This window comes from Eutrigla gurnardus (assembly GCF_963514095.1).
Source record: "Eutrigla gurnardus genome assembly, chromosome: 11".
Taxonomy (NCBI): domain Eukaryota; kingdom Metazoa; phylum Chordata; class Actinopteri; order Perciformes; family Triglidae; genus Eutrigla; species Eutrigla gurnardus.
In genome coordinates, this window is record NC_139925.1 from 15,082,745 (window position 1) to 15,106,988 (window position 24,244).

A 24,244-nucleotide genomic window follows, 5' to 3' on the forward strand; every position below is an offset into this window, starting at 1 on the left:
CGTCCGTTGACCCATAAAAAGAAGTAACCACTGCACCAGCTGTCGTCGATTATTTCTGTCACAAACTGCCAAATGAAAGGCAGCGTTGGCTGCTAATCTACCAGAATACATCAAAGTATCTTTTTTAATTGCTCTTTGCCAAATCAAATACAAAGAAATGTGCACTATCAGAGCAATACTTTGTCCGTCTGATTTAAAGAGGATTTTCCAAACCGCCCTCCTTTAAAGACACAATCATTAAGTGAACACATGTAGATATTGAGCTTTTTCTTCCCCCAGTCAATTTTGGGAGCGTTATCAAGCGAGGCATCCATCAGTCGAATCCTCCAGTCGTCTTGATACGTCTCTCCGTTCCCAGCCGTCTCTCAATCAATCAGTCTATTTTGTCGTGGTTCCCCGTGGCTCCACTGTGTTGATGCATAGAACCGTCAGAGCCCTTCCTGAGCTGTCTCTAATGACTTTTTCATTATCATTGACATCAACTGAATGGCAGTGAAACAGAGGCGTTAGGGGCCGTATTTAATTGAATCTGAGGGGGGAGAATGTATTTGACGAAGCCACGTCGCAAAGCTGTTAAGAGCCGAGAGTGTTCGGCTGCATCTAGAGATCAAGTTGTCAGGCTGTGTTGTCTGGCTGCCGATGTCGCCGTGACTTCCGTGGCTCTGGGCTGCGCTCTGTGACAAGGCATGATGGATTCACACCCCCAGGAATACCCCTCACCTGTGTGTGTGTGTGAGTGTGTGAGTGTGTGGTTCTAGGTTTGTGAAGGACCAGGAAAGAGTCCTCTGGTCACCTCAACGCTCTTCTCCAAGTCATATTAATGAACCAGATGAACAGAAAGCCACAGGCTGAACAATCAGTAACTCCATGGGAAGCAAACTAGGTGCTTGGCAGCTTGGTAAGCAACTATTTTTGGTGTATGACTACACTGCCCATTTTTGGCTTGTTAAGGAAAGTATCGTGTATACTTAAATGTGCTCTTTCTTATCTAGTACATTGACAAAAACACTTAATGCCCACAGGGTGGTAAAAATATCCCATCTCCCAGAGTGCTGTAAAATCATTATCTTCTGATGTTGGCTCTGTGTTTTTTTTCTGTGTGTTTTTCACAGACTATAAATGTCTTTGTTTCCATTCGAGAAAAATCAATCTGCACAGAGTCGGTTTGATTTTCTTTGTGTTATTCTAAAGCTGATGACTCGCTCTCTTATGCAACTCTGCCATGAGGAGAGCAGATCAGCAGTTCTGCACAATTTCTGCAGCACAGGAAAGATCGCCTGTGCTTGACCTTGTGTGCCTTTTTTTTGTGTACGTTCACTAAAATACACCAATGCACCATTTGACCCCAGTTTACAGTAATGTCTGCTTTGGCTGGATTCAGTTCGTCCTACAATAAGTCGATGAATGTAAACTCTGTGTCACCCTGTGTTATGCAGCAGCGTTTTTGCTGTAATTGCAGCATTTTCTTACACAGCAGTATTTGACCTGATGGAATATGTAAACAGACAGGCAGGTTATGTAAGTGTTGGGGGGGGGGGGGGGGGGGGGGGGGGGGGGTTTAAGTGATTGGACTAAAAACAAAACCACACTGGGAGTGTGACCTCATTCAGAACGGCAACGTTTGTTTAAACTGATGTCACAAATAAATCAAGTCAAAGCTGCACGCATTAGTCATCTGTCACATAATGTTTGTGTATATTATGATTGCAGATGTGTTTTTAATGCAGTGTATATGTCTAGCATGTCGTCATCAGATACTTCTCTTAAAGGAGCAGTATATGACACTCAGCAAACAACTGTACACCATGTAAAGATATAGTGGAGTTATGTTGCCCTCCCTCTGTGTGCGCTGTTATCCGAGCTTCACCTTGCATTGTTGACATAGCTGGGCCGACCGCGGATGCTTTTAGTGCATGTTCATACGTGTGAGCGTGCCCCATTAGCTAGCGTCCGTTCGCTGCACTGCTTTCATGCGACGGGGGACGATGGCCACCTGAGTGACGTCGTTAGGAAGCGTTGCACCCGACCTCCAGTTCCCTCCCGGGTCAACGCTGTTAGCTCTGTCGGGGTATCCGCCGTAGTTTGTTCCGTTAGCGCTGTTAGCACCGTTAGCTACGAGGCTACGAGCCTTGGCTCATGCAGGTGTCGACGTGTTGAGAGGCAATCGAAATGCACCCGTATGAGCTCAAATGAAAATGTCCTTTTAACCTTTTTAGATAGCATCCTCAGTGCACGTTTTTAACATGCAGAAACAATTACCAAAAATTAATAGATTTCTTTGTATTTTTATATGAAAATCCAATGTTTTCTTTCTTCCTTAAAAAAAAACACAGTAAGCCCCAATTAATTTGAACATGGAACTGCACAGAGCTTGAGAAGGTCGAAATCAAATTCCTTTCAACCGTCCTCCATATCCTGTTTCACTCAGAAATGCATCACAGTACGGAAGCTAGTTACTCCTGAAAGGCCGTTTCAGCTTGACTTTAAGATTCTAGTTGAAAAGCTTTTTTTTTTCAAATGAGGCATCTGTTCATGGTTTGTAATTTGTTTAGTTACATATGGATTGTATTTACATAGGCTCAAGCATTGCAAATGAACTCAGGCTATAAACGCTATGATATGAGCATTATGTCTCTGTGCCTTCGGAAATAAACCCAAGTTAATAAATAAATAAGAGCGTTTATGTAATTTCTCAGCATTAATGAGTAAACAGCAGAATGAAAGAGGCAGCAGAATGAGAAAACACTGACGGAACACACCCAGTGCTTGCTAAGTAAAGATTACAGTGTTGAGAACTTTTCAGTGCCAGAGGGATGACAAATGCACAACAAATGCCCTTGGAATTTTCCCCGCGCTGTTCCTCCGCAACGTAGCGGTTGTGAAAATAACAACATGAAATGATAGGTTAGCGAGTCGCGATCGTTTTACCCTTTTTAATGACTCCCTCTTAGTTTGATTCACCTCCAGTGTTATTGTAACATTTTCATGATGGGAATTTGATCCGACAAAAAATAATCATAGAGCCCCTTTTGGCAGAGAACAACCTTGGATGTGATTTAATTGTCATTGCAGATGGAGAGAAAGAATGTCGACGCTGTGAAATACGTGACTGAACTTGGATTATTTGATGTTTCTCTCTTTTTCTTTCGCTCCTTTTTTTTTTTTTTTATCTCTGTGTTGCTGCGTGGAGGCAAGGCACTCTGCCAAAAAGTTACATTACAGTTGCTAGTTGACATAAACGTGGGTGTACAAAGGAGTTGAAGGCTTAAATACTTTATTGTGTGTGTAATGTGAACTGAGCAATTATATCTGCCAGCCATTCAAACAAAGAGCTCAGGCAGGTTCACGTGTTTTTAATTAACAGCATTCAGCTTTAAGACATGAGCGGGCTAACCGGAGGAATAAAGACATGGCGATCGCTACATCTGAGGTGCTTTAGCAGAATGTCATTCTTTATTGGACTCGCCGAGATGACGAGATGACAACTGTGGCAGCATGTAAAGAAAAAAAAACAAGCAAAAATATTATACATGTCGTTGTGGTGAGTTTTTGTGTCGCATGTGTATCGAATATTTCTCCCAGCTAAAAACGGTTCTTCCCTGTAGTGGGTTTGTGGGTTAAACAACATCTGTCATTTACAGTATTATACTTATTACCCCAATGCTACGGCGCCCCCTCATCTCAAATCTTCAAAATGCATCTGCCTGAATTTAAATGTACTTGCTCTCGTAGGCTGAGGGGGAACTTGAGGACTGTGTTTACCGGCACACGGGAGCAATTTGGCATCCTGCTACCCCAATCAACACAATGTTGCACTAATCCAGTTTAAAAATAATTAGCCACAGGCTAGCAGGCCTGTGAAATTCCTTCCCCTGACTAAATGTTCTTGTCATGGCCTCTGTCATCGTCAACTAGTTCCCAGAAAGGAAACACGTCTATAAATGTTTTCAGATCTCTTTTAATCCTCCTCTCGATGATAATGCGATTGTTTTAAGTTTAAAAACAACCAAATGTTAAAAAATAATATAAGTGATTTAAAGCCTCTGCACGCCCACACAGGTGTTTTCTATTAATCTGGCTGATGAGACTTCTCCTCTGGACTGTGTGGGTGTGTACTGACTAAATGAGTGAGATCTTCCTGAGTCTCCTGTTAGCTCGGTTGAACCAGTGAGGGCAGGGTGAAATCTCCCCTTTGTCATCCTTATTAGTAGATGAAGATTTGTGACCCAAACATTCCCATCAAAGGTCCGACCACCTTCAACCTTGGATCGGCCAGAGTAACTGAAAACACCCGCGTGGGTGTTGAGGGCCTTCAACCGCACAGCGTGGCCTCACAGCACGTGTTTCCACCTAAAGGGTTATTCTCACCGTCACCTTTCCTTCCTCAGCTCCTAACCTGAAGGGGCGACCCCGGAAGAAGAAGCTGTCCATCTCTCAGAGGAGGGACTCCCAGGGTCAGGCTCAGGGTCAAGGGTCATCGGGGTCAACTCAGGGGTCAACGGCAGTGACGGCGCAGGACCCCTGCAGCCCAGACAGCAAAGCTACTACTAAGGTAAGATAAGATAACAGAAGATCACTTTAGACAAGATCAGACTTTATTGATGCCCGCGGGGAAGTGTTGACATGTTCACATCACAACAGTCTGAGAGCTAAGAACACAGTTAAACTCTTTGAGATTAAAGAAATCGATGAAAGCTTTATACTATATAGACATTACTTTAGACTAATATAACATGTAAGTGAATTATGCAAGTATGTGTACAAAAACAGCCCATTATGAATAAATAAAGTTGATTAAGTGACGAGTATTCAAGTTCAAGTCCCATTTCACATACTTTTTTGTTTCTATGTTGCTTTTATGTACGCTGCCATGTTAACCAGGACCCCCTTGTAAAATAGATTCAAAATCTCAATTGGATTAAACTTGATAAATAAAGGTTACATTTAAAAAAAAAAAAATACAGAATATACAAACCTGTGTTGCCAACCAGTTGTTTTCCAGGTCAACACAAGACTAAACTATTCTGCACATTCTGTACAGTACATGCAGTCAAACATGATAGTGTTTGTGGACTGTGACTATCAGATTATCCCTACATGATTATTGTGACCATAATTCACGGTGTGTGTATCTATGAAAACGAAAATAATGCCATCATCATTAAGTTTATTTATTGCGTCTTTTGTCTCTTTTTGGCAAACAAATACTCAAAATACAAGTGTATGGTGGTGGCGAGAGTCTGTAACCATAACTGTGTGTATGTTATTCATATCAATATTGAATTTTGAAATATCAGGGTCACAACAGTGCATCCGTATGCAGATATCTGTTTATAGAGATTACAGTTGACCTAATATGACATAGGTGTAGGACTTGAGGAACTACATAAAACATTTTAGATTATGGCAAATTGATTTAATCTTATTAGTAAATGGCATACCTGTGGTATACTTGGTCAACGATTCTTTTCATTATGGAATAATCTGCCAATTATGTTCTCGATTAATCATTTGGTCCCTAAAATACCAGAATACAGTGAAAAATGTAAGTCACACTTTCCATAAAGGCCACAAGTTTTTATCCAACATTGGTTGTAAAATTCAAGGGAAGGAAATGCTGTTATTCCGACGACCTTGGACTGATAAAACCATTCTCTCCCCGAAGCTAGACAAGAGCTGCTCTATTGATAACCAATGTGAGGCTTCCACTAAATATACATTGTTTGTGCTTGAAACAAACACATCCGAACCGTCTGACAACACTCAAGTGACAGTGCTTCACCTGCTCTCTTTGCAGGTCAAACCCAACTGTAAAACGGTACCCAACGGGAGAATTAACCCGGCATCCAGACACAAGGCCAACGGCCTCGGCAGGAAATCCTCTGCCGAGGAGAAGGAGAGAGGGAGGGATAAGGAAAAGGAAAAAGAGGAGCGGAACGAGAAGGAGGAACAGAAAGAGGAGGAAACATCAGAGGAGAGCCGAGCGGAGGAGCAGGCTTTCTTAGTGGAGCTCTACAAGTACATGAAAGAAAGAGACACGCCCATAGAGAGGATCCCCTTCCTCGGCTTCAAACAGAGTGAGTATGACAACTTATCCTCTTATTCTCTCACACGCCATGTTTAAACAATAGTACTCTAGTTCAGGCTCAATAGGAGCGTAGAAGACACCTGTAGGAACAGGTGAAAAGTACCCAAACAAACCCCAAAAAATGTCCATGCAAAAAGGAAAACGCATTATTTCAACTCTAAAATGTTTGTGCTTTGAGAAACAAACAGAAGGAAAATCAGTAACAGAAATTAGATGTCAATTTAGATACCGGAGTGAAATGGCGCTCTGTAAGTCACACGTGATGGTAAGATAAGCATTGAAAAGCCCCTGTGTGGATTTTGATCAGCGTCTCTAACCACGTTATCTATATCCCCCCCCTGTTGTGATCAGAAGAGGAGCTGCCTTTCAGCCAAGTCAAGGGCAGAGACTGTGTCCTAACTACCCCGAATATTAGAGCTTTAGGGGAAGAAATGAAGATGGCTGCCAACTAACTGCAGGCTTTATGCCCAAAATCAACCATTTGGGGCATAAATTACCTTACTGTTGAACTATGAAACACACACAAAAAAAACACATTTAATCTGTGGAAATATTTTTCGATGTTGAGAAAAATCCCTTCTTCTGACTGGTAAGTAAAATACTCAGGAGGCTTCCTGTCAGAGCCCATGTTGAGTTGCTTTTATATATAAGGAGAGAATATCTCCTCCAAGTTGTCAAAGGGGTTTCCTGTGAAGGCCATGAACGTCCTCTAACAATGTTGGAAGAGCGCCGCGCGTATGCGAAACACGTCTGCCCAAGATGAAAGTTTTTTATTTTTTTATTTTTTTTTTCCAATATAGGTCGGATGCTTAGCTTTGCACTCGATGTGCACGGGACGGGGAGGAGGAAACATGCACGCAGACATCACAAAGGGCACGCTCCGGTCTCTTGAAACCGTTCTCAGTGTTTGCGTTTGTTTTATGTGTTTCATCTCGATGCGAGACACGTGGGAATGTGGGCTCTCACCTCAAACCGTGGATTTCAAACACGCTCCTTTCTTCGGTCTTTAGTGGAGGAAAAGGAAAAGCACGTTTGCTTTTTTTTCGTGTCAAACCAGCCGAGAGCGATGAAGCCACTCGCATCGGAACGGAGCAACAACAGCAAATTAACAAGAAGGCAGACGAGGGAGAGAGTTTAACAGTGACAGTTTATAGCCCAGTAAAACTCATTACTGTAAACTATTACATGAAGGTAAGCTGCGGTCGCCTTGACTCTGCTAACCCCGCCACGGTATTTTGACAATCCTGTCATCTTGACTGCCGACATGTTGTCGCTTAAATAGGTCATTGTGGTGGAGGGAGACAGAGCGAGGGAGCCAGGAAGATGCAGAGAGAGAGAGAGAGAGAGACAGAGGGAGAATTACATACCCGACATGCTTTACTTTTAGTTGGCATTTCTCTGTTTGAGCTCGGAATAAAGTCGAGGCCAACTGTTTTACATACAGTACATGCTTTGAATCTCAAATCCAGACACATCATAAGCAAGGCCCTCATTAAATGGTGAAATCATGCTGTTTAAACTTCGTCCTTGGCAGCGAGCACACATCAGCACATGTAACGATGAGGGGGGAGAGGAAAAAAAACACATCATAATTAATACAACAAACCCTTAGATGTAATCAGGCGCCATTTTCACATTCGTCCCGTTTAAACTCGCTACAAATGCATTATGTGATCAAAGAACTCGCTTTCCTGTAATGGAAATTGGAATAATGTTATTTTAGTTGCGTTTGAGTAATAATCCTTTTATGAAGTTCTCTGGAGTTTAACAAAGCAACAGATGGTTGAATGATTTACCAGACTTGCCCATGCTTTGTTGGCTGCACCACTTCCATTTGATTTACCTCCAAAAAAAAAACAGAACGAACATGGACTGTTTATTCCTCTTCACCACCTAGCTAAGGAGGCTCACCCGGTTTTATTTTTTAAAGACTGACTCTTTACAGCCCAGCAGAGAGATATAAACCCCAAAATGCAATCAATCTGCCTTTACCTCAATTGGCTCCTAACATATTTTAAACCCAGTAATATTAGTTTTGCTTTTTCTTGTTTTCCTGCCTCCCTCTCATGCTAGATTTATATTCCACTCCATGGTTTGTATGCGTAGATCGTCTTCGAGCAAAGCGCTGATCTGAGACGCAGCGCCTGTAATCATCAAGATATATTCAGTTGATTATGGTAGCAAGTAACAAATCTTTATATTTTAATAGTCTGGAAACAAATTCTATTCGTCAGTTTGTTTCTCTTTCAGTTATTTGTTTGGATTAGGAAATGTCAAAAATGGTGAAAATCACAACTTTCCAGAGTCCAAGGTGACATCTCCAGATGTCTTGTTTTGTCCGACTAGCATTTCAAAATCCAGAGATATTCATTCATATTGTTTTGGTATTTTCCCACTATTTCTGCTTAAAATAATAAACATTCGAGTATTCAGTCATAGACAGTGTTGCAGATTATTTTACTATTTAGTAGATGCTTCGACAGTCGTCGACTGAGTATCCTTTCACAAAGAAAGAGGAAACATCGCTCTAAATTACTTCAGTAAACCCATTCATAGAGGCTGAACTAACTTACACCTGAATCACAGGAAATGACAGAAAATAGTTGGCTTTTACATGTGAGGAGCAGCACCGTCGGAGAGGAGAACCACTTTTGTGCTGTAGTTTATTCATGCGAGCTGCTGTCCTTCCATTTTTTATTACTTTTATTAATATTGACTTTGCTCTACAGCTGCTGCCATTGAAGTTGTACGGGCGCAGGAAGAATGGGGCGAGCGGGAAAGTGGATTTAGGGAAGAATAAAACAGGAGTAGTTGAAGTTGCATTGTACATTCAGAATGCCCTTGATCTGCAAGATTTACTAGTGACTGTGCGTGTGTGACTGTTCCCGACTGTGCGTGCTTCAGTGCTCGGGCATCAGCATGTGATTGTGAACATCGGTTCCAATTTGTCTCCCTCTTTCAGCCTTGTTGTCTAATTGCCATGCCATCGGTGTGTGTCATCGAGGCTGCATTGTGTTCCTGTTTTGTCATCCTTATCTCAGTGATAATTGCTCCTGCCACATAGAGGGGAATTAAGAAAAGAAATTGCTAATGACAAGACATCTAAGAAAAGGCATGTTCTCTCATTTCCTTTATCTGTTCTGTTCCGTCTCAGTCCCGTGTGCTATTGTGGTAATTACAGTCGATGCATAACAAGCAAGTTAAATAGACCATCTTTCTGTCTCTACAGTCAGAAAGCACAATACGCCGGAGTGCTCAGTTCAAACAGAAAACCTACCCAGCTCCCTTTGTTATTCCACCCGTGCATTGACAACGGTAGCAGAGAGGAGGGAAGGAAAAAAATCAATGCTGTCAAATGCGGAGATAGGAAAATGTCATTTTGACAAATGCAAGGCTTTGTGTACGCACAGATTGAATTTTGATGGATTTCTCCCCAGGCGAGGCCTCCTTTTCTTATTTATAGGCCTTCATATAAAAATGTTAAACAATGATGTTACAGAAAGCAAATACAAATGTCATTGGCACAAAACAGTCCCCCAATGAGCTTGTGGTTCTTTTGTTTGTGGGAAACGTTTATGGGTTTTTTCTCAAAGATAGGCAGCCATTTCTTGAAGCCCTTTCCCAAACTTACATGGCTATTTTTAGGAAAATGTTACACAAGACTCTGTATTTTGATCTGGCTTGTCACGGGGTATTTGCATGGGGAAATCAATACAAACGCATTTGCATCAGTTCAAACAGAAAGTTGAGCACATTGTGGAGCGTTTGGTGCTTGTAATGGTTTTTCATTCATACCTGCGGGCTGTGGCTGAGGGTTAACAAATCTCTTTGTCGGGATCAAGCGTATCGTTCTGTATTTTATCACATGGCGGTGATTGTACGAGCACCCCGGTGTTCGTCGACATCCTTTCAGCTGAAGTGCAGCAGAGCTTTGTGTGAAAATGACAATAATATGTTTTCACTTTCTTTCTATCTGTCTGTCTGTCTGTTTCTTTTGTACGTATCACTTCACTATCCTACCGGTTGATTGTTCATCCTCTGAAAGGGGCCATTCTGCATAACGACGAGTATGTTTGACGGCGCTTATTATCAAATGTAGGATTTGTAACACTGTGACGGAGTATTTAAACGTATTGGTATGGCTGCTTGTACTTAACTTAAGCATCTAACTACTTCCTCCAGCACTGTATTTATCCCCCCCTCTCTGGTGTAATGACTGTATGTGACGTCATGTGTTTCAAATCCTGACTGCCTTGTTTGTCTTGTGTCTCCCACAGTCAACCTTTGGACTATGTTTCAAGCTGCTCAGAAACTAGGAGGATATGAGTTGGTAAGTGTTAACATATGTGGTGATATATTCCTTCTCTTTTCCTTCCTTCCTTTCTTCTGTTTCCCCCTCTTTCTTTTATTATTCCTTGTTTTCCCTCCTCCTTTCGTCCACGTCTTTTTCTTTCTCTGCCATACTTTTTTTGCCCCTTGAGGTCACTCACTATTTTCCCAAGAAGAAAGTCTTGCTCAGAGCCACATTTAGCACAACTGATGTTTCGAAACCCCCTTGGAGTGGAAAACACATGTTCCTCTGCTCTGCGCTGGTCAGTAGGAAATTGGTCAAATCGCTCATTTTTTCCCATGTTGGGGATGAAGTGAAATGCGCATACAGTACATCCCCTCATCCCCCGCACGCATGCTCATGCACAACCAGAAGAGAGCCAGAAATAAGCGTGTATGAGGCACAGGCATTTAGCTTGGCATCCCCACCTGCCATTTATTCATTCACTATTCATGTGCGACGTGTTTCCAAAGTGAAGTCAATGTTTGATGTGAAGTCGTCAAGTGTATTGCTCATGCCCGTTTCTTCATTAGCTAGCTGGTTTAATGTCATCCAAACAGACAGCCAGACCAGACCATAAACAGGATACAGCTCATATAATTGGGGCTCATATTCTTTTAAAGCCTTCATATCTGCAGTTGATTATCTCACGTTTCATGTCGAAGGCTTTGTTAGCTCTGTGGCAGCGCGGAGGTTTGTGTTTTGTGTTGCAGCCCCGTCATCTGTTATGGGATACGGGGTTATAGCAGGAACAACTGACTGCATGATGTTAACAGAGCTTATTATGTTAGAGAATTGAGTGTTGAGGATTCAATAACTGGAACATCATGACTCAGTAACTCCCCAAGACCTCAACATGATCTCAACCACTTGTGTTTTTCTCTTTGTTTAGTTTTTGTTGTTGTGTCTTTTTAATTCTTTCTTCCTCTCATATTTTTTCAATTTCCCTCTCTCTACATTAATCTCATTGACATTATTTTTTTTTACTCTTTTATCTCATGCCTTTGTCTTCTCGTCCATCCCTCCAGATCACAGTCCGCAGACAGTGGAAGCATGTCTATGATGAATTGGGCGGGAACCCCAGCAGCACAAGCGCCGCCACGTGTACACGGAGACACTACGAGAGGTGAGCCGTCGTGTTCTATATGACACCCAGCGCGCACCCATGGAAACGACGCGCATCACCTGAAGGGAACAAACTCCCTCACAGCTGCATTGAATATGATTTCACAATGCTTTATTCATAAGGTCGACAGGACCAAGATTGATCTCATTCAGGGGAAAGTCAATGCACTTACACATATGTGGAGAATAGTCTCTCACTGTTAGGGCATGCAGTTCTAATAGGATTAAGAAATCCTTTCCTTATGGGCCCAGAATCAATTCATGATGAGATGAGAGTCATTTCTTTTCTTAGGATTAATTGATTAGTTGTGTGGCACTATGGAACCAATTATGCAGTTAACTCCACCCATGCTGCTCTACAAGCAGACTGAAGAGGATTTAAAAGCTCAAAATGACACAAAGTTTTGAATTATTAAGTGACCTACATGATTTATATATATATATATATATATATATATATATGCATTGCAAGCACACAGAGCTGCAAGATAAAATGAAAGCAGCAGTTTAATATATTCATCTAATCATTCAGTCAGATACTGCAGCATTTTGAACCTCCACATTATAATCACTCAGATGGTATTACCAAACCAAAGCAAGCATATGAATATGATCCTGAGGGAGCTGTGAGGGTATTATGCAGGGCTGCTTGCACACACTCGCACACCCACACAAACACAAACACATTCAGACACACGTACACACAAACATACACACACACACATGCCCACTTTCCCAAGGTTAAACAAACGGCAAGTACGATCTTAGCAACAAGAGATAACCATGAGGCAGGTCGTTCCTCCAAGCCGGCGACCCTCTCCGCATCCCTCTGGCTGGTGCAGGTTCATGCATTAGCACAGCACACACACACACACACACACACACACACACACACACACACACACACACACACACACACACACACACACCTGTCAGTAATACAGCACTATGCCAGCAGTAGAATACGAAGGAACCGGGCGGCCTCATTTTGTGTCAAGATTGCATGCTGTAAGCGAATTTCAAGCACGGGCAGCGGCGACCGGGGGAGGCTTTTCCAGGAAATTTGCGAAACCATAGGTGTGAGCTTGTACAGTTCAGTGTGTCGTAGTTGTACACGAGTTGACAACGTGCCTCTAAATGCTCGGCAGAGGGAGCTTTCAGTGGTTACACTGCGTTCCTGGTTCTTCCTCGCTGCCTCAAACAGGGATGCGTTTTTAAGGAGGATTTCCTGTTTTATACTAATAATAGATGCTGGCCAATATAAACGCACTGCAGAATATTGCAGAATATGTCTTTTTTTTTTTGTGTGAAATTATCACGGTGTGTCCTTGCCGAAAATTGATTCTCAAGCCAGATGTGAAGCGCTGTGTTGTTCATCAGTGTGTACGGTGTAAAGAGGGTCGTGGGGAGACGGGCAAGGTAGGACAAAACGGCGTGGGAAGCGCTGAGGTGTGACTGCTGCTGTGCTGGCCTTTCCTTCTCCAGCCACCGAGAAGCAGCTGAGAGAAAATAATGCTGAATCAATACAAAGCAATAATATCCACACACTGCAGTGAATATCAGGCTGACAGAGAGAGGAGGTGTAATAGGGAGGGGTGAGGTGATGGGGCATTTGTGTGTGAGACAGAGAGAGAGAAAGAGAGACGGATCAGCTGAACCTGAGCAAGTTTCCATTCAGGGGAATCATTTTAGCTGAGCCTCGGTGTTTGGGCTGCTTGGAGGGCAATTAGCTTCATTGTATTAACTCAGCAAACACGGCCATTCTCTTCTGCATGATGAATGAGGCTGTTTGTGGGCTCGCTGAAGTGTGCGTTTGTTCCCCAGAGGCATCTTTGTTTCCACCTTTAATCATTAGTCAATGTGCTCCAGAAATTCACAGGGAAGAATGTACAGTGTACAAACTGGAACAACACTCGCGTTTTCCCTCTTGTCTCAGAAGGATCACTCCTGATTTGTCTCAGCAGGCCAAAGTACGGGGCGAGCAGGAAATGTAAAGTATCACGCCAGTCGGAAAGGAAACAATACTTCAAGACATAATTGCTTTAAATTAAGTGGATATTCTTGGCTGTCTTGGCATTATTTGAGCTAAAGACTGTGAATATCCACAAGCATTCAGCTCTCATTTTAAATTACACCCTTTACAGCCCTAATGGTAAAATCATATGAAATGGTTTCCTAGGAGATGTTATTGTGAAAGCTGGAGCCAGGGGCATAATCACTATATTTATGCTGTCCATGAGCAGGTGGTAATCACTGGTAGTGGTAATGGAGTTACATGGCTGGAATTGAACAGAAGATAACCTCGGCTAATTGTAATTTTCAAAGTTACTGTTTTTAAGTCGCCGAGCGCCGTTCATTAGTGCGCAGGGGGGAGAAATCAATGCAGAAATGTCCAAGCCAAGGTCTGCCGCTGCAGCTACGGGGAGGCTTTAATGATATTTATTTAAACCGTTTCCCGAGATTAGCTGTCAGGGCCCAGCGCTCTGAATTAAAAATGAGGTCATGAAAAAGAGGCATCAATAACCTTGAAATAGACTGCCTTTTGCTTCTGTGCTCTGCCATTTTCTCCCTCTCCCTGTGTTGCACTTCATGCTGTTTCTTTCATTATACAGGTCAGCGCCTTTTAACAGCTCCTACATATTTAATCTTGCCGGTTTCCTACGTGATCTCTTGTTACAGAAAACATCACATTTCACTATCTTTGTTCATTTCTGCCTGTTACAGATTTTTAATACCTCGCCATGCCTTGGCACTCTAATGTAATTGCACAACGGGGTTGGTATTGGGGGGTATTGGAGGGGGGTATCCATGGCAACAGAGAAGCAATTTAGAATAATTTGCTATTTAAAAACTCTTAGGTTTTTGGGCAATCGCAGAGAGCGCCGATGAGGAGTCTTGAATTAGATCATTTCATCCTTAAAGTATTAGATGTTTGTCAGATGTACTGAAGACGGCCTGTGAAGCGTTCTCCGGCTCACATGCAGATATGTGTTTCTAATAAAGACAGATGCACGCCTGTTCCAATTCTAGTCCACTAGATGTTTTATTGATTCAGCCTTCATTCATTCTTCCTGATATCGATGTTCTTCTGCATTCACCGAAGCTGTTCTCCAGCTATAAAAATACATGTGTTGCTCATAATTATTAGGAAACCTTGAGCCAGACTTCTGACTGACAATTACAATCGAGTTAAGGTTCTGGGGAACTGAAAGAGGACAGGAGTTTTTTAATGTTATTCTGCTGGATGCTATCTTGCAGCTTGTCAGCATCTCCCTGCATTGTCCTTGCTATATTGCAGATACATTAAATGTGGCGCACTACACTTTAGCTCGCCTTGTCCAACACTGTAGCTCAAACACAGATTTCAATTACCCTGGTCTCTAGTTCTAAAGCAGAGGGATTACAATAAGAGGAGGTGGGGAGGGAGTATCACCTTCATGTCCTCCCTGCATTTTTTTATTCCCGGGAGAAGCCGGGTTGGAAAGACAAAAAAAAACAATGACAGATTTTAATCAAGCGAGCATAAATGCTTGCAACATGAGCACATGGTTGCCTATTGTCGGCCAGCGTTCCCTAACTAAACAATGTCTCAACATGTTGTTGCATCAAAGCGCATTGGCCAAATGACTCTTCTACTGAATCTGCACTTTAGATTTTGTGGGAATGCAGCCAAAGTGCTGCATGTTCTTTACACTAAAATAGCAGGCAGCTATTTTAATCTCTAGCTAGATAGCTTCCAGAAGACAAAATACTTCATTGAGCGTTTCGGTGATAAAACTCAGTTTTGCGGGGAACTAACAAATCACAATATTGAATGATTTCTTCTTGCTTGGAATTTAATCAAAAGGTCCAAGGTTCCTTTCCCTCGTGGCAATGAGAACTCACAAATTATGCCACTGACGTGTGAAAGGCAATCGACTGTACAAGAATCTATTCAAGTCTACTGAGATTAATAACTAGTTCAGTGTAGCAAATTAAATTAATGACATTCTTGCAGAGCTTTTACTCCACTGTAGGGCAGCAGGAGGGAACATATGCTGTATATTTTTGGATATTAATACTTGAGTGTGTCTTTATGCAGAATAGCGCACATTTATTTCAAACGGTTAGCACTCTTGGCTCACACCTGCTATGGTGAACATTTACCACGAGCTGCAGCAGAAGCAGCTAATGAGAGCAAATCCCGGGGGAACAGTAGAGGTCACTTTAAATCTGGTATTTTCAGACTTGACAAAGGACTTAAGTTTTTCATACATTCCTGCGCTGCCCTCTTGTTTTAACTGCATGAATGAGGGTCACCTCAAGTGGTTTGGCTTCGAGACAAAAGAGGGGCTTTGAGGCATGAATCCAAAGCAGAGGGACAAGCTACAATGTCTGTTTATCTCTCTGCTGGCATCTTGTCTCTCTCTTTCTCCACAGCAGTTATTGTTTTCTCACTGCTGCGATGAGGCTTAATCATTGCATTTAGATTCGATAAAGATTTGATTTGATCTTTTTATTTTATTTTATTTTATTCACGGGCTTATAAAAGTAAGTCATTTTCTTTCCTACAAATCTTTCTACAGCACCCCGGGGCTTGTCCACCAGCTCTTTAAATAGTTGCTTTTCCCTTTTTTTCTTCTTTTTTTTTTTTACGCATGAAGCAGCTCTTGTGATCTTAACACAACACCAGTTAAAATTAATTTCAGCACGGATGGGAGGGAAATTGTTGAAATGGAACAGCCCGCAGGCTTTTTTCCCTCTTTATTTGGTGACTTAGGCATTTCTTGGATTTTAGCACACTGCTTGTTCCTGTAACACAAAACTCAGATGAGAGCAGCACATTGCTGGTAAAGTCACCTTGTTTTTGCCAAGTTGTGTTTTTTTTTTGGTGGGGGGGGGAGGTGCTTTGTGTGCAATCCATTATTTCAAAGGCACAGACATGCTTAGTTGACAGTTGTGGTTTGATGTCGTGCTTTATGCTGTTATTGATCTTGAGAAAAGATCGCCCAGATGTTTCGCATTATGTATAGAAATACATATAATGCACATGTTTTTTTTTTTTTTTTACATAAATGCATCTTCTATCTGTGCCTATTCAACCATGTCTTCACTTCATATTTTACTCGCTCGTTATCAACATGGAAAACGGCTGCTTAAACAAAAGCCAGGTGATAAATTGGCATGAGAGGAAGTTAAGTATTTATTGACCTCATAAAAATGTTGCCTCTCCTGCCTTTAATGAAATTCCTTCCTGGAATCTCTGAGTGCAGCACACGCCCCCTCGTGGCCATAACTATTAACTACATCTGGCTCCCTTTCAAGTAATGCAGTGGCTGCCAAGCTCAACCCTCCCCCTTCCTCGGAGGAAATTGCTACTTATATAAGTGGTATTGTATTATGAGTGCTATATTACATGATCGGGACTAAGTTATATATACACTGCTTGAAATAACTCCAGTTCACACTCAGGGCTTCTTTTATGGTTTTACACTATTAACGTAGAGTTTAAAAATGGAAAGCAAAAAGGGGTGACTGCTCTGTAGCTTGAACCTTCTTTGCTCATTCAGTCACTTCTGTAAAATAACATAAAGCGGTAAAAGGTGTGTGTATTGGAATTGAAAGTCCTACTTGTGGAAAGAATTGTTTTTATGGGCTCCAGTTTTGGTGAGTTCGTGTCTAATTATTAAGCGCAACAAAGCAAATCATTCTAATGTAGGGGAATTCCTGAGGCTGATTTTTGGTTTCTTGGCCAACATATCATCTTAGCCTTTCCATTTGGAACTATTTAAGGCTCCAGTAATTTCCCGGGCTCAGCTCTTACATTATCCGGGCCTGTGACACCCCACCCCCACTCCATATTGACATTCCATAAAGTTGACCCGGGCCAAGGCAGCCGTCTCTTTCCCACAGATCATTGTGATAGTCAACAGTGCACCCTGGTATAAACTGTATAAAATGCCACTTTTCCGGCCCTTTGATCACGAGAACAGCTGGACATTAGTAAGTGATGAACACATTTACAAGCCCTGAAGAAATCGAATCCACCGTTTTATAATGAATGCATTTAATCTACCTGGCTTTTCTGTGTAATACTGCCTAATTCCAGAAAGCCTGAGAACTACCTCCCTATTTGTAGTAAATTACCACTGTTATTTTAAAGTGAAATAGATGTTTTTATCTCTGTTTTTTTTGTTGAGGATTCTTCGTTCCTTCAGTCACAACCATATTTGCTCTTCATTAACACGTCATTATCCCCTCTCTCACTCCCTCTGTTTCTCTTTCCTTTTGCACTCATCCCCTCCCTTCTTCACTTTCGTAACCCCTTTGCTCTCCGTCTTTCCAATAAGTCACATTTAATAGTACATTTCCTTTCTTGGCCTGGGGCCTGGTGCCAGACCAGCTGTATGAAATGTAGTTTCACCGCTTTCCCTGCCAGCACTTTTGTTCAGAGGAAAAATAACAAAAAATCCCACAGAGCCTCTTGAACTCTCTGAGGCTTTTTTTCTCTTCCTTTTGAAGAGGAGGCGAAACAGCTCTTGATTCATTGTTTGTTTTACCGCCATGTCCCTTAAAAGGAATATTGCAACCGTCTCTTGTCGTTACATGAGAAGACCTTATTTTTTCTCATGACTGAGAAAGTCATGTTTCTGTCTGGCTTTTATGGATTGTTATTGTAAAAAACCTGACGGAGGAGCTGGAGAGGTTTTCACTGGAGCTTATTGAAGTTTGGGGTGTTGTAGTTTTTCAGTTGTCTTGGTTTCCTCTTCCACAGCGTTTTCTTTTTTTAGTTTTTTTTTTTTATTTGGTCTAGTGCCAATTTCCATTTTCTTTTCTGAGCAATAAAAGTCTAAAAGTTTCCCTCACTGGTTTCTTCATGTCATTATGTTACACATGGGTATTGTTATGTTATCCAGATCTTAATGTTCCCATTAGTTATGACATCAGATACGGAAAATTGACTTGAGAAGTATTCAGAAGAGAAATAACAGGAGTCAAAAATAGTTTAATGTTTTTTTTTTTCTACAGCTTGGTCCTTGTCACTTAGTATCAACTTAATTAAGTTGGAGCATATACAGCTATCCTGCATTTAATTGTGTCGAATGGTCAGTGAGTGTTGTATTACCAGCTGAAATGTTTTATTACCGTCGCCACTTTAAGGGTTTCTGTGATTAATCATATTTGTATATTAAATTAGATATGATATGCTACGAGGTTCCTTTAAACTGTTTGATTTAAATAGTTCCAGGCGTTTTCCTCCTCTTACATTCCCAATCACATTAGCGTTACACGCCCACATATTCTTTCCTCTCAAGGTTTAGCTCATATCAAATGTGATCTGTCTCAGCAGGAGATGACTGGGTTCTTTCTCTCTCTATATCTCTCTTACTCACTCTCTCTCTCACACACACACACACACACACACACACACACACACACACACACACACACACACACACACACACACACACACACACACATTTTAACCTGGATTTCCCCTAACCTAGATTAATTACAATAGGATTGTTAATGCTCGCCACGTATTAAAACAAGGGGATTTTAAAGCAAGGTATTTGATACTCTGCATGCCTGTGGCAAAGCTGCAGCTCGTTCTGTTTTGGGTATTACCAAACCAAATGCTTATGTTACATTTTACTCTTTAGGATGGACACACAAAAAAGCAGGGTGGTTTGCTTATAATATGCCTCACCTACCCCACTTTAGGGTGTGCAAATGTATAGTTCGTATTTCTTTTCAATGTAAAACTGCTGTTTGTTTAAAAATGTTTGTTTTTTTGTTTGTGTTTGATGAACCAAAGTGCGACATGACATAACATAACATGATCATACCACAAACTCATCAGCATTCTTTTGCCTGCATTCTTCCTCAGGCTCCTCCTCCCCTATGAGAGGCACGTTAAAGGCGAGCATGACAAACCCCTCCCCTTGGCCAAACCCAAGAAGCAGGAGGGCGGCCAAGAGAAGGCTTCAGGTGCCAAAGCCAAAGGAGTGGGGGCTAAGAAATTCAAAGGGCCCAGCAATCCCAAGCTGGGGAGTAAAAAGGACAGAGGGGAGATGTTGAAAGGCCAAGAACAATCACAGGTCAGTCACAGACTTCCCCCAGCTGCTGCCACATCAGGAGTCCTCCTCGCTCTGAATTCAATTTAATTTTGAATCTCCCTGTGCTTTCTCATCAATGTTTCACCCTCTGCCTTGAATTCCTGTTGTCTTTGAAATTGCCAAATAAAAGAAAAATATATATTTAGGAGTGTCTTCCTTCTTTTACCTTCAGAAACAACTGTAACAACTATATTTTCTCTGCATGCAGGACACCAAGGGGAAGGAGGAGAATCATGAGCTGTCCACGACCATAAAACAGGAGGTATCTCTGAGAGACGAACCAATTGTAATAGAGGAGGAAGAGTTACATCTCACCCTAAAGAAAGAGGAGTCCTTGGCGGTGGAGCAGCCATCTTCACTCTGCCCCAAAGAGCCAGACTGCAGAGCCCCACACGCTGGTCTGCACCTCCACACGGGGCCTGGTCCCCGGCCGGAATGGAGGCAAATCACCAATGCCCTCCAAGCTAAACTCTCCTGCGAACAGCCAACCGAAGGGCATTTAATCCCTAAAAACCCCTACCTGCCTCACCGTTGGGATCAGAACAGACCTGCTGGACATGTCGCTCTGCCTGAGCCCTCCTCCAGGGTCAAAGACTCCTTAGAAAGTCACGGTGGGAGGGTGGGGAAAGTGTTACCAATGTGTAAGCAGGCAGACAGACAGTGTATAGACTTGAGCACAGATTCCTTCCCAGAGAAAGAAGACTACGGTGTCGCTAAGAAGGAGTCCACCCAGAGCCCCACACAGACAGCTGCCTACTGCAAAGCCAGCCAGGGGGTCATGTCACCTTTAGCCAAAAAGAAGCTCCTCTCCCAAGTGTGTGAGTCCAACCCTTTCTCCTTTACGTCGCCCTCTCTCCTGACTCCACCTCCCATGGTCGCCTCCTCTCTCCCAGTCATATCAGTCCCCGAAAGGGAGAAGGAGAAGAGGAAAGGTGAGGAGGAGGCGGTAGGACACAGGAACGTGTGTGTGTCGGACAGCATCCCGGAGGTAGCGCCCATATTCAGGCCGTCGGTCATCCAACATGCCCAGAGCAGCAAGCCTCACCAACAGTCCACCGGCGGCTCATCGGAGAGGAGCGCTGCCGGGGAGCTCTCGGAGACGTTCAGCTGCCGGACGAGCCACCACCTCCAGCCTCAAGTCAATGCGCCGTGGCAGCCCTATCTCCCCCGAGCCCATGCCCAGGACGGCGTGGAGAACGCCGGGGAGACGCTACACCATGCTGCTCAGCCTCGGAGCTACACAGCTGACTGCTACTCCTCCCCTCACCTCCACAGCCTGTACAGGCAAACGGAGAACTGCCTGAGCCAGGAGAGGATGGTCGGCTTCCCCAACGGAGATCGGAGAGAGCGCTACAGCGGGGACCACGAAGGCAGCCAGGGCTTTGTCTGTGGCGGCCTGGAGCAAGAGGGCTTGGCCTACAGATCTCACTACAGTGACAGGACTCATGCACACGGGGAAAGGAGGGAGGCGGACGATGAGCCCAGAGACTTTACTATCTCCAAACCTCTTTCTCAGAGGGTGTCCTCCTTCTCCAAGCCCTCGTTCTGCAGTCTCCCATATCCCATCATGCACCAGGGTTTGGATTCCCACCCTAAGGCGTGCAGAGTTCCTCCTATGACCATCTCTCCTCCCAAACAGAGCCAAGCGGAGTCATCGCAGCCGTTCCCCAGCCCAAAAGCTTCGTGTGATTCGTCCCTCGCCAGCCCCCTTCGACCCAGCAAGCGGAGCCTCGTGGATCCCGAGAGCGACGACGTCCCCGAGAGGAAGGTGCGCGTGGTGACGCCAGTCCACCCCGCCTGCGCCATCCGACGCAGCGACCCGGAGGACCTAAAACCAGCCGAGCCGGCGCACGCCGTTCACCTCAACAACCATCTCCCCGAGGGCCACCCGACTGCCTACCCCCCACCCCATGCGGCACAACTCTACACTGCAATGTACCCACCTGGCAGCCTGGTCTCCCCGGGAGACGGGCTCCAGCAGCACCCAGGTCTGCAGTACCTGAAGAGCCAGTCGGCGGTGTCTCCCCTCATGCCCCCGTTAGCCTTCCACTCCATGATGCTTCACAGGCAGCTGCTGGCCGCCAGCCCCAGCCCGCACCACTTTTACAGGCACCCGGGCGGGGCAGCACTATACGGGGACCTGCTGCACCACCTGTACCCTCTCACCACCCTCCCACCTCAGCTGTCCTCGGTACACCCCAGCACCAGACTGTGAGAGGAGGACTTATTTCTCCCGCCTCTCCTCCGTCATCCTCAGAAACTTTTTCAGCTTCTCTTTGTCTTTCTGTCTCTCTTGCTCGGGGATTGTGGCTCAGTCGAAAAATAAACACTGATTACAAAACTTATTACAGACTGATAAACTCATCATTCAGATTGAAAAATTCCATTTTCTTTTTGTTTTTTTTTATCTGTGTATACATTTGTTTATATACTTGCACTGTTGTTTATTTTTATTACCACTTACTGTATCTTATTTGTTGTTGTTGTTGTTGTCGACGTATCCTTATTTGCACAATGCTCACGTGTATGTGCTCACAAAGCAGTTTGCCGCTCTCAGTCACCATGAGTCAGGTCGTTGCCCTGAACGTGTGAAAAGTGGAGGGCAACCGAGAAAAGCCATTTGTTTACTGCATCTGAGGGCTAAACTTTTTTGCTTAAAAAAAAAAAAAAAAAACACACACACACTACAAGTAACACGGTAACATAAATGAAATTCTTTTTATAACTCGCGGTGCGTTCACCATTGCGACCAACGTTGTTAAGTGTATTATCACGCTTTAGGCAGCCGGTGGTGTTGCATCTGTTTACATGTCTCCACGCTGAAAGCTGATGCCAGTTTGTGCCGCAGTCAATCCAGCTGGACTCCTTGGCATAGACATCAACACACGCTGCGGTGCTGAACGACATAAAAAAAAAAAAAGAAGAAGTTTTATCATAACATTCAGAGGTGCTGTGGATAACAGATGTACTGTAGACTCACATCATACTCATTTCAGGTTTTTATTCGTTATCTATTTCAGATTATACAACGCGACGAGTTGTCTTGTTCAATCTGTTGACAAATCATGAATGTTTTTTAGTTAGTTAATGCAAAGCCGTTTTGAAATGTTACTTTCTAAATGGAAAGTCATTTGATTCTAAAACCCCCTTGTGATGAGTAGACTGTAGCAGCTTGTTTTTGTCTGTAGGACCAGCATAATGAAGCGGCCGTCTGCTGTGGAATGCTCACCACAAGAAATCAGCATTTCATCTTTTTGTTCTTGACTTGAAACGCTTTTTTTTGGCGAACAGACTCTCTCTCTCTCTCTCTCTTTCTCTCTCTCTCTCTCTCTCTCTCTCTCTCTTTTCTTTCTTTCTTTTTATTCAACATGCTGAAAAGACTCACTGTATGATTTGATAGGAATGTTGTCACTTGGGATATTATTGCTTTGCAAATATCTGTGCCTTTCGCAGTCTTGGATTAGAGTTAGCACTACAGTTGTTAAGGTTTATCTTCTGTAGCAGGGTAGAAATATCAATATTACTGTCACTTCTGTCTGAAATGCAGCACACAGACACTCATGCAAAAACGATATGGCACACTTGGCTTTCAGACACCAGACTTGATAGGTAAGGGCACAAATGTTTTTTTATTTAAACACTTATGCTTTAACCGGATAGTATTTGTGCTTAATAACTCTATTTACTTAGCTGAACTGTGTCAGGCAGTCAATTATAGGAGAACCTGGAAAGATTTACGGATAGTTGATATTGACACAGGTCTGGTGTCTGACATCCGCGGGGCATGTGTGCTCTAGGTGTTTTCTAGTAGTGATGAAAAGGTACCAGACTCCATAAAGTATGCTGAACATGCTCCATAGCCTGAGGTGAAAAGACAACACCTGCTCTGGCTTTTTCAACCACTATAATTGCAATCCAGGATAGACGAAATACACAGTCAAAAAATGTCTGGTGTTTCAAAAGAAGAAGAAAGGAAAAAAAGAAGAAGCTGTAAACGTCTATGTGTAAAGTTTTACTGAATCTTAGATAATGACATTCATTTCTGATTAAGTACTGTACATTGCTGTGTGTAGGTAAAGCTGGCTTTAGTGCCGGCTCCTGTACAGAACATCCATCTGGGATCAATTCATGACAACCCCCTCTCCCTTGTCTTATTTTCTGTGTAAATAGCACTGTAGATAATACCGCGTAGTTGTTATCATATACACTGTTATAATCTGTAAATAGTATAAAAAACAGTATAAAAGTCGGTTACACAATCTAGCTGTGTCCTTGTTTGCTCTGTTTCAAGGCCACCGCGATCCTGTTAGATTTAAACAAACACTACAGTTTAAGGATTAGGATACTCTTTTTTATTTGCTGTCGTTTTGCTTTTTTTTTTCTCCTCCCCCACGTTGTTTCCATTAATGTGCATCCTGAAAGTGTTTTTGATACAGTAGCCATCTGTTTACCAATCACCCAGCTGGCGAGCAAGACAAAAAAATAAAGACATTTTGTATATGACCTCCTGTATATTTAATTAAAATATTTTACTATCTATACATGTTTCCTCAGTTGTGTTCTTTAACTGAACTGCAGATAAATAGCGAGGGCTGAATACAC

At 43.0% G+C, this 24,244-nt stretch overlaps 1 protein-coding gene across 1 annotated transcript in view; it reads left to right on the forward strand.

The window, feature by feature from the left end:
* Positions 1–24,181, forward strand: part of arid5b (AT-rich interaction domain 5B) — a 71,809-nt gene extending 47,628 nt beyond the window's left edge. Inside the window, exons 5-10 of the mRNA XM_084021986.1 lie at positions 4,389–4,552; positions 5,798–6,077; positions 10,366–10,418; positions 11,447–11,544; positions 19,414–19,624; positions 19,851–24,181. Coding sequence (XP_083878112.1) covers positions 4,389–4,552; positions 5,798–6,077; positions 10,366–10,418; positions 11,447–11,544; positions 19,414–19,624; positions 19,851–21,857 — 2,813 coding nt within the window. The 3' untranslated portion in view covers positions 21,858–24,181. The remainder of the gene's footprint in view (positions 1–4,388; positions 4,553–5,797; positions 6,078–10,365; positions 10,419–11,446; positions 11,545–19,413; positions 19,625–19,850) is intronic.
* The last annotated feature ends 63 nt before the right edge of the window (positions 24,182–24,244 follow it).